Source organism: Sciurus vulgaris, assembly GCF_902686455.1.
Source record: "Sciurus vulgaris genome assembly, chromosome: 6".
Classification (NCBI taxonomy): Eukaryota; Metazoa; Chordata; class Mammalia; order Rodentia; family Sciuridae; genus Sciurus; species Sciurus vulgaris.
This window is the reverse complement of record NC_136466.1, coordinates 36,163,375-36,174,627: the sequence shown is the minus strand read 5'-3', so window position 1 is coordinate 36,174,627 and position 11,253 is coordinate 36,163,375. Positions and strand designations below refer to the sequence as shown.

At 39.3% G+C, this 11,253-nt stretch overlaps 1 protein-coding gene across 1 annotated transcript; it reads left to right on the top strand.

The window, feature by feature from the left end:
• Positions 1-1,583: 1,583 nt before the first annotated feature.
• On the top strand, positions 1,584-2,519 carry LOC306664747 (olfactory receptor 2Y1B-like; the record flags this gene model as incomplete). Its single annotated transcript, XM_079145793.1, has 1 exon — positions 1,584-2,519. The coding sequence occupies one exon, from the start codon at positions 1,584-1,586 to the stop codon at positions 2,517-2,519; it is 936 nt and encodes a 311-aa protein (XP_079001919.1).
• Between the last annotated feature and the right edge of the window lie 8,734 nt (positions 2,520-11,253).

Sequence of the window (11,253 nt, the reverse complement as noted above, 5' to 3'; positions counted from 1 at the left end):
TGTGAGTCAAGAGAAAAATTGTTTTCTGAGTATACCAAGCAGATCAGTTTCCTTCGGGCAGAGTATGGGGAATAGAGAGAACTGAGGACCAACTGCAAGGCAGATCATGGAGGGTCAGTCAGTGGTTTATAATTACCACACTGGGCCCCAAAGGTCTGCAAGGCCACGCTGGTAAACAACTGTCTCTTCACGACTCTTAAGGAAGTCTTGGTAATGCCCCAGGGAAAAATGGGTGCATCTCAGAAGATGGTATAATAATATACCAACTCATTGCTGATCTCAGTCAGTTAAGGTGAGCACCTGGGGATGTTCCCACCTCCCAGGTTATGAGCCTCCATCCTACTGAGGGAGGGAACCATTACTTAACAAAGACAGGAATTCTAACCTGAGCCTTCCCCACAACAAATGAAATCAGAACCAAGGAAGATGGTATTTTTCAGATATCACTAAAAATATCCAGTGTTTCTCATATCTGTTTGGAAACCAATAGAACTGAGAAAGATAAATGCAGCAGTTTACTTTCCTTGAACTTCAGGTGAGTAATGACCAAATGGCCTATTCTGGCTTCACAGGTAAAATCTAGAATATAAGAAAGAGTCTCTTAAGCAATTAGCACTGGGTTCCATTATATGAGGGTCCAAGTTTGAGGCAAAGAAATACTAAATTCATGCAAAATATTATGTGATAGAGTCTTTCTTCTCTATCATCTATCCATCCATCTACCTACTATACATAAACATGTCAAAAAATGTTCTCAACTGCATCTCTTTATTTCCAACTTTGTGTGCACTTAGAAAAATAAGCTCTTTTTCTATGTGAACTGTGAGGGTTGACTCAAAATCCTTTTGCAGTCACATCTGTAACTCAAATCCTATGATGCCAAGGCTCTCATATCCAAAGTAAATTGAGGACATTGAGGCCAGGAGACAAAGGAGAGAGGCATGGACAGAATTGTTGGAGTAAATCAAGGAGGGCTTCTTCAAGGATAATGTGATGGGAGGAAATTCATCCTAGATGGAGACAATGTTCTGGGCAGGAAGTCAGAGTTAAAACAAGAAACTTGCTAATTCGGTCTTTAAATGCCAGTTAAGCTCGCAGGATGCAAACCTTGGTTTTTTCCCATCCCCTGGAACCCCCTTCCTCTACTTCACTGATCTTTCTTCTATTTTGATGGAATTCCATATTATGGGTTTAAAGAAGCAGTTTCCACATTACTGCATTGAATTCTTCTCATTGCTCTGAGGGAGGAAGTACATCATCTCTATATTCAAGGAAACATCAGATCCATAGGATTGAAGGGTCTGGGCAAAGTCCCCGAAAAAAACAGACAGCAGGACTAGGATTCACACCAGACCAAGTCATTCCTAATCCAGGGATCTCCACCCTAAAGAAGAGAAGAATAAGAATGGAAGCCTGGAAAGAACTGAACTGAATAGCAAAATAGAAAATAAAAAGCATGATTTTGGAATATTTAGCAATTACTGTGAAACAACATTTTAATTCAAGTTCTTCATAGGAAATATTGAGTTGTCTTTTTTTTTTTTTTTTTTTTTTTTTTTTTTTTTTTTTGCAGGTGCAAGGCTATGGGAAGTTTCAACACCAGTTTTGGAGAAGGATTCATTTTGGTGGGCTTCTCAGATTGGCCTCAACTGGAACTCATCCTTTTAGTCTTCATTTCAATTTTCTACTCCCTAACCCTCTTTGGCAACACCACCATCATCGCTGTCTCCCAAATGGACTCTCGACTACACACACCCATGTACTTCTTCCTCTGCCACCTCTCCTTCCTGGACCTCTGCTATACCACCAGCACTGTGCCCCAGCTGCTGATCAATCTTTCTGGATTTGACAGGACCATCAGCTATGGAGGGTGTGTGGCCCAGCTCATCATATCCCTCTCCCTGGGTGGAACTGAGTGTGTACTCTTGGTGGCTATGGCTATTGACCGCTATGCTGCTGTGTGTCATCCACTGCACTACACAACCATCATGCACCCCCTTCTCTGCCGGTCACTTGCTATCGTATCCTGGGTGGGAGGTCTCATAAACTCTCTGATTCAGACAGGCCTTATGGTATCTATGCCTCTCTGTGGCCTCCATTACCTGAACCACTTCTTTTGTGAGATGCCTGCACTCCTGAAATTGGTTTGTAAAGACACAAGAATAGAGGGCAATTTCTTTTTATCTGTAGCCATAATGTTGGTCTTTCCTGTAGCCCTGATTCTAGGTTCCTATGTACACATTGCTCGGGCAGTACTGAGGATCAAGTCAATGGCTGGGCGCAGAAAGGTGTTTGGAACATGTGGCTCTCACCTCCTGGTGGTTTGCTTTTTTTATGGCTCAGCCATGTACACATACCTCCAACCTACAGGCAGTTACTCTGAAAGTGAGGGAAAGTTTGTTTCTCTTTTTTATACTATAATTACCCCCATGCTCAATCCTCTGATCTATACTCTGAGGAACAAGGATGTGAAGGGGGCTCTGTGGAAGGTACTGGGGAGAGACAAAGATTCCAGGTAGGAGGTGAAATGAGGGTCAGTAAAATATCATGTAATCTCTTTCATACTATGAAACCCCATCATGTTCCTTGGAGGGCAGTTGATTAACTAGAAAGTATCTTCAGTCAGACTCAAGATTTGATTTACTTGCTTCTCTGGAAGTTGGAAGCTGGGATCTGTTGAGTTGCTTTTTAGCTTAGTGTTTATGATCTTTGGCCAGCAAAAAGTAATTGTTATTTTTATCACAACTTTTGTTAATGCCACAAGATAACCAGAGAAGAGTTTGGGATGTGGGCATTTTGTGTCCTCTTGTGGAGAATGGGGTGGGTTTTTTGGCAAGTCTGAGACTGAAGGAAGACTTAATTCAGAATGAAAACACATTTCCAAAGTGATGATTGCCAAAGCAGTACTCTGTGCTCAAAGACAGAGAACAAGAGTTCACTTCTGCTTTATAAATTAATTGTAGGTTGGGGATGTAGCTTAGAAGTAAAGCACTTGTTTAGCCTGTGGAAGGTCCTGGGTTCAATCCCCACCAACACACACACACACACACACACACAAACTAACCATGACCCTAGTCATATCTCTTTACATCTCAGGGTCTGTTTCTAAAGTCTTTTACAGTGATTACCCTTCTACAAAATATGTAACAGTTAAGAAAAATATGAACAGAGTTACTGCAAGGAGCATGTAGAGTTTCAGATATGATGTCATTTTACTTACTGGAACAAAAAGGCAAAATGATTAGGGTGGTACTGAGCAAAGGCATCAACATCTCATAAGCTACATTAAGGGTCTCAGTCAAGCTACTTGGTTTGACATGAAAGTTATTTTCTATTCAGTGACTGCCTGTGTTTATCATAGAATTAATAGCCAAGGTATGGCATTAACCAGGATATCCATCATTGGACAAATGGATAAGTAAAATGCTGCATATATACACAATGAAATATTATTCAGTCATAAAAAGAATGAAATCCTATAATTTGCAGCAACTGAAGGATAGTATATGAAGAGGAATAAGCCAGGCACAAAAGGACAAATAATGTTAATTCCCACTCTTGTGAAAGCTAAAAACGTTGATGTCATATAATAGAGAATAGAAGAGTGGTCACTAGAGCCTAATATGGGTAAGGATGAGGAAGGATAGAGAAGGGTTGAACAATGGGTACCAAAACACAGCTAACAGGAGGAATACGTTCTGGTGTTCTACAACCCATTGGGCAACTAGAAATTGCAACAATTCATTTTGTGTTTCAAAATAATCAGAAGAGAGGAGTTTAAAGCTTCCCAACACATCAAAATGATAAATGCTTAAGGAGAGAGAAATGCAAATTTTATTTACTTGATCATCACTCATTGCATACATATATATGTATGTACATGTGTGTGTGTGTATATATATATATAGTCACTGTACACCATAAATATGCATACTAGATCTGTGTAAACTAAAAAAGTTTAAAAAAAAAAGACAAGTTACATCTCAAAACAATATTTTTCCATGTAAAAGAGAAGAAATGAACATTAAAATAGTGATTCAAGAGAAAGAGATATTTAAAAAGAAAAAGACTAAAAGAGTGACACAAAGGAGAAAGAGAACAGTATAAATTTCTGTGGAAGGGAACGGTATAAAGTTCAAGAGGCTCCAGGCTAAAGTGTAAACAGAATGGATATTTGAAATTCAACCACTATCATTTTATTCCACGTATTTAAATCATGGTTTTGGGTAAAAATGCAGGTATATGAAGTAAAGCAATATGTAGCTGAATAAGATTGTCCAGTAATCATCTCCCCACAAACACAAGTTAAACAGTTATTCATGCACCAAACTACCTTCTCAAAAAACACAAAAGCCAGGTGAGAGACTATGGTACTTGGTCTTAATATAACAATAAGAAAAGATGAATTGAAAAAGAGTCTCCCACATCACCATCTAAAATCAAACCATGGAAAGAGACACCTTCTTGGGGGAGGTGAAAGAAATGAAGTCCTGGCATTAGACTTGGAACCCAGCATAAGAATCACCAAGGTGAAACCTAGGGCTGAGCACAGCCCCACAAGTGAAATCTGTGGACCAACCACTAGAGCTGCATTATCCAGGCAGCCAAGGATGCTGCCACTAACACTGTCCCAACCTTGGGAAGCATGACTATCACTAGGCCAGCACTCAAAGATGGAGTTCTAGACCTACCCTTGCACCAGACAGATCTGTGCCTATGTGGGACAGATCTTTGTTCTGACCTGCATCACCACTAGCCGAGCCATGGGCCTGGATGCATCCCTGAGATTGTGCATGTCATTAAGGATGCAAAATTCAAGAGTGACCCAGCTCAACATCAACCCCAGGAGTGAAGGGACTGCCTTTACCAAAGCTATCCCAACCTTAGGCAGCATAGTATTGAGCAAGGTTCCATCTGCTGGGGATAGGTGCAGTAGGCACAGGACTTTGCCTTGGGACCCGGTGCTGGGTTTGTGGCCAGCATCACCTTCATCTGATTGCAATGGTCCATCTCAGCAGTAGATAGCTCAAGACAGTGCAAGTCTTGGTTCTACCCAGAGCTGCAGTGGTATCAGTGTGGCTTTGGGTTCAGGGTGTAACACTGCATTGCAGCATTTGTGGCCCCACATATGGTATAAGAGGCTGAGGCCAGAGTTGGACAGAATTCTCCAGTTCCTGACTGACCCAGGATGAGATTTTGGGACTACCTTCATCCCCAGAGAAAGACTTCTGGTGATAGACCATTCTTTTCAGGCACTATTCCAATCCTTAGTGAATAATACCCTCTAATTCTGAAATAACAACAACATACCAATGAACCTGAACTTAGGTACTTAGAGTGCCTTAGGTGGAAAACCTGAATTTAGGACACCTCTGAAGATGAGAGAGAGAGAGAGAGAAAGAGAGAGAGAGGGAGGGAGGGAGGGAGGGAGGGAGAGAGAGAGAGAGAGAGAGAGAGAGAGAGAGAGAGAGAGAGAGAGAGAATGAATTAATAAAACAAAGGAAAAAGTGACTATAGCATATAAACAGCCTACTTGAATTTCTGGAAAGATGGGCATGAACAATTCATATTAGGAAGATTGGAATAAATACTTACAATAAATAATCCTACAATGCAAAGATGATGTTGCATACCAACAAGCATTAAGAATTTTCAGGGAAACATTACCTCATCTAACAGTCAAAATAAGGTGTCAGCAGCCAATCACATAATAACCAGTATGGGCAAACTCTTAGATGGAGAATCTGAAACTGCTATTTTTAAAAAACTCATTGAGCTTAAAGAGAGCACAGAGAAACAATTCAGTACTTTAACAGAGAAACTTAACATAGAAATGGGAGAAATTCAAACAAATCAAACAGAAATCCTTGAGCAAAAAAAACACACTAAGTGAAATTTAAAATGTGACAAACACATCAATAGAAAAGGAGATCAAACAGAAAAAAAATAGAGAACTCAAAGACAGGTTATTTTGAAAAAAGCAGAGAAGGAAAAAGAATGAAGAGGAAGGAATAAAACTTTCTGAACTCTGAGCCAGCAAAAAAGAACAAATATTCAGGTGATTGGAATTCAAGAGAAACCTAAGAAATGACAAAGGGGTATAAATATTATTCCAAGGGATCATAACAGAAAATTTCCCAAACTCAAAGAAGGCTATAAATATCCAGGAACAGAAAGATCAAAAGTCACCAATCAGATTTTTAACTTAAACAAGACTACCCCAGGACACATTATATTTGAGCTCTCAAAGATGAACGATAAAGAGAAGATTCACAAGGCTACAAGAGAAAAAAAATAGCACACAAAAGTTTCCCAATTTGCCGAACAGCATATTTCAAAACAGAAACCTTACAGGTCAGGAGACAGTGGCATCAGATATTCACAGTACTGCAAGAAAAAAAAAAAAAGAAAAGAACTGCCAACCAGGAATACTGTACCCACCAGTGCCCTCTATAAATGAAGAAGAGACACAAGACATTCCTAGCAAACAAAAGCTATTAAAATGGTAAAGTTCTTCAAACTTAGAAAAGAGAGAAAGAGAGAGACATTAATAACTAAGAAGAGCAAGATGTGCTCCCACATGCCTGTAATCCCAGTGACTCGGGAGACTGAGGCAGGAGGATCACAAGTTTGAAGCAGGCTCAGCAATTTTAAAAGGCCCTAAGCAACCTAGTGAGACCCTGTCTCAAAAATGAAAAATGGTTGGGGTTGTAGCTCAGGGGGAAAAAGAAAGAATGTGTGTAAGAAGAAAACACTGAAATGTAGAGAACTCACTGGTAAAAGTAACTTTATAGACACATTCAGAAATAATCCAATCCCAAAAACCAAAGCTAAATGTTCTTTCTGATAAGTGGATGTAACACACAATAAGCGGGGTGAGGAGGGGTAGAAGTTTATTGTATTAGACAAAGGGGAAGGATGGGAAGAAAGGGGGGATAGGAATAGTAGAATAAATCCAACGTAACTTTTCTATGTTCTCATATGAATACACTAACATTGTTATTCCACATCATGTACACCACAAGAATAGGATCCTAATTAGAATAAGTTATACTCCATGTATGTATAATATGTCAAAATATACTCTACTGTCATGTATTTCTAAAAAGAACAACAAAATTAAAGAGGAAAGGGATGTGGGGGCAGGAGGGGGAAAGGGAGAGAGAAGCACTGGGGAATGATATTATTGTTTTATTGTATACATGTATGAATATGTAACAATGAATCCTATCATTATGTAAAACTATAATGCATCAATAAAAGATGGAAAACAGTAACTGAGGTGATAGAACAAAGAAGAATGTTGTAAAGTTCAAAACAACAATTAACCACTTAAACAAAAATGTATAATTAATAAAATAAATTAAGATAAAATAAAAATACAGTTTAAAAAGGAAGAAAAAAGGAGTTAAAACAACAATAATCTGACTTAGACTTACTTTTAATATAAATATATTGGAAGACTGAAGATAAAAATAAAAATATATAGTATACAAATGCTAAAATTAATAAGCCTGGTGTGTGTGATGGGCTGACAGATCTGGCTCCATGAGAATGTTATAGGCCAGACTATAAGGGAAATGACTAAACAGACCCCATTTTGCTCTGAGACTCGATGTTATGTAGGAAATAAGCTTCTCTCATGGGAACACCCCACCTCTATGCCCATCATCAGTTACTTGGTGTGACATGTTTAATAATATACAATGGCAACTCCTATGTAGTAAAGAATTGCTCTCTTTTGATTCCTATTGCTCCTAAACAATGTACCATGTGAACGGTGATTGTGTGGATGTTAGTAACCATTCTTTAGTTTGTACTAGGTAAGGGTCATTTTGACACTTCCCCCTCTGTGGATGATCTCATGATGTTAATGTGTAATTTCAAATCACAGCAACAGACACTTATGATTAATGTGATTTTTGGTATAAGAACCCCTACAATCCTGTGGTCGGGCTGTTCTCCCAATAGCCATTTTTTGGGGCAGTGTGTGAGACAAGTCAGTCAGCTGGCTTAATAAAGACTCTCAAATTTGGACTTCTTGGTGGTGATCAGTCTGTTCTTAAGTTGCGCCCCATATCATTGGACACACAGACATCAGGAAGGATGTGTGTGGACTTGAATAATCTCATTGTGATTAAATGGAGACATCCCACTCACTTATGTCTAACATTCCAAAAGATATGTGTGCCTAATTATGAGAATTTAAAAGCACATAAATAAAAATGGATAAACCATGAATTTAAAAAAAAAGAAAGAAAGAAAACTTGGAATGGAACCACCATTTGATCCAGTTATTCACTCATACCCAAAGGACTTAAAATTAGCATACTATAGTAATGCAGCTTCATCAGTGTTTCTAGCAGCTCAATTCACTATAGTCAAGCTATGGAACCAACCTAGGTGTCACTAAATAGATGAATGGATAAAGAAAATATGACATATATACACAATGGATTATAACTCATTCATAAAAAATAACAACTATGACATTTGCAAGTAAATGAATGGATCATGCTAAGCGAAATAAGCCAATCCCAGAAAACCAAAGGCTGAATGTACTCTTTGATATATGTAGATGCTAACACACAACAAGAGAATGGAGGGGAACAATAGAAGTTCATTGGATTAGACCAAGGGGAATGAAGGGAAGGCAGGGGATGGGAATAGGAAAGAGAGTGGAATGAATCTACCATGACTTCCTATGTTCATATATGAATACACAACCAGTGAAAAATCCACATCATGTACAATCACAAGAATCAGATTAAGTTATACTACATGTATATGTGTCAAAATATATTCTACTGTCATGTATATTTAAAAAGAACAAATAAAAAATATTTTAAAGTATCTCATCAAAGAAACATCCAGAACAGATGGCTTCACTCCCAATTTCTACCAAACAGTTAAAAAACTAATACCAATCATCCTAAACTTATTCCAAAAAATTGAAAAGGAAGGAACTCTTGCATTCATTCTATGAGGCCAGCATTATCCTGATACCAAACCTGACAGGGAGACAACAACAAAATAAGAAAACTACATGCCAATTCCTTAAAGAACACAGATGCAAAAATTCTCTAAGGGGAGATCAATATTAGCAGTGCCCAAATCAGACACTATGCAATCCTAGACCAAATAGCCCCTACGGGGACAATAACAAAATTGTCATAGTAAACAAAATGAGTTCAAATATTATCTTTGGTAAAACAAACAGGTTTGCAATAAGGTCTGCAGTTTCTAATGGAGGACAAAGAGGAAGCAGAGGGATGTAGAATGTGTCTGTTAATGGGATAAGAAAAGAATATACGGAAGTTCTAGAAAATAGAAACGGTGAGAGTGTAAGCAAAAGAAACCGGATGTTAGCATGCAAAAAAGGGAGAAAGGACTCTGAGGGAACAGGTAAACAAAAGGAAAAGAAAGCAAGAAAAGTAAAGAAATAAAAACTTAATTTTTTTTAAAAAGGAGAAAAAAGAAAATCTACTGTATAACAGTCATATACTAATGCAGCCTCCCAGTGTTCAGTAGCCTGATGCATGAGAGGTACCTGACAATGAGCTTCAAGCCTCCAGCAGGCGTCTCAGGATGGGATTTGCCCCACCCAAAGATTGGAGCTACAGCTTCCAGGATTATCCAAGATGGCCGCTCTGTCTTCGAAATGTGTTGGCAAGTGGGGAGCTGCAGCTCAGGGGTGGATGTGGTCAGCTGGAGGTCCTGGAGACCGGGTGCAGTTGGTCTGGCAGGGGTCCTGGAGGTCCGGTGTGTTTGGTGTGGTTGTGGGATCCTGGAGGCCGGGTGCAATCAGTCAGTCTGGGATCCCAGTGATAGGGCGCAGTCAGTTGGTCTGGGGGTCCTGGCGGCAGGGAGCAGTCAGTCGATGTGAGGGCCCCAGAGGCAGGGAGTGATCAGTTGGGCTGAGGGATCCTGGAGACGGGGCTCAGTCAGTCAGGCCAGGGGTCCTACGGGGCCTGGCTGTTGTCTCAAAATGGCAGCAGCCACGTGTAACCAAACCTGCAGGTATTGTAACAGTGAACTTCCAGGCAGCAGCAGGCAGCTGGTGTTCCACTGGCAGTCGGCGATCAGTTTGCTGACTGTTGTCGGACGATCAGGAGGTGAACCTCGAGCGTTGGGTGATGGATAGGAGTAAGGCAGGCAATGGACAGGCGAGAGGCAGGCAAATGGCAGATGATAGACACCTGACAGTGAGCAATCTCAAAAATTCTCAACAAAATGCTAACAAACCAAATGCAACAGCACATTAAAAGATTATTCAACATGATCAAGTGGGATTCATCCCAGAGATATAAGAATGGTTCAAAGTACACAAACCAATAAAAATGATACACAACACCAAATGAATAAAGGACAAAAACCATATGACAGTCTCAATAGATATGAAAAAAATTTTGATAAAATTCAACATTCCTTCACAATAAAAATTCTGGAGAAATTAGGCATAGAATAAAACATACCTCAACATAAAGAAAATATGAGGTCATACATAGTAAGCCAACAGTTAACATGATGCTGAATGGGGAAAAGTCAAATGCTTTCTTTCTAGAATCAGGAACTAGACATGAATGGCTACTTTCACCACTTTTATTCAACATAGTACTAGAAGTCCTAGTCAAAGCAATTAAAGGGGGGCTATTCACATTGGAAAAGAGGAAGTCAAGTTGTTACTTTCTTGAAAGTCCTAAAGATTCCATCAAAAAAATATTAGAATAAATTAATTCAGCCTTGCCTTCAATGACACCCCACTTTTATAATTTTCCTCCACTAGTACACCTACACCTGTCTTCTCTATGGGTTCATTTCTCTTTATCTGTTTGCCTGAAATTCTGGAGTTCCTCAAGATTCAGTACAAGGCTCTTTATGCCTCTTCCTATAATCTGATCTCTCTCCCTTCACTAGTTAAACCTCAACCATTGTTGAAAAGTAGAGAAAGAGAATGCTCCACAGCAAGTCCAGCCTTCAATAAAAGCTAGTATACCACTTGAGACTTAGGAACTTGCTGCTTTGTACAATGTTTCAAAGATTCTGAGTTTACTCTCTGAAAAGATCCAATAAATGCATCAGGCAGAGTCCTAGGGCATTAGTGTAAAGCTATATTGCCTTCTACTGATAAATATTTTCCTTTTGAGAAACAAAACCCAGATTGGTGATGGACTCTGAAAGAGAATAAATGTATAATCAAGGGACACTGAGTGTCACCTAAACTGCCTGTCAGTCATGACAGGCACTATTTTA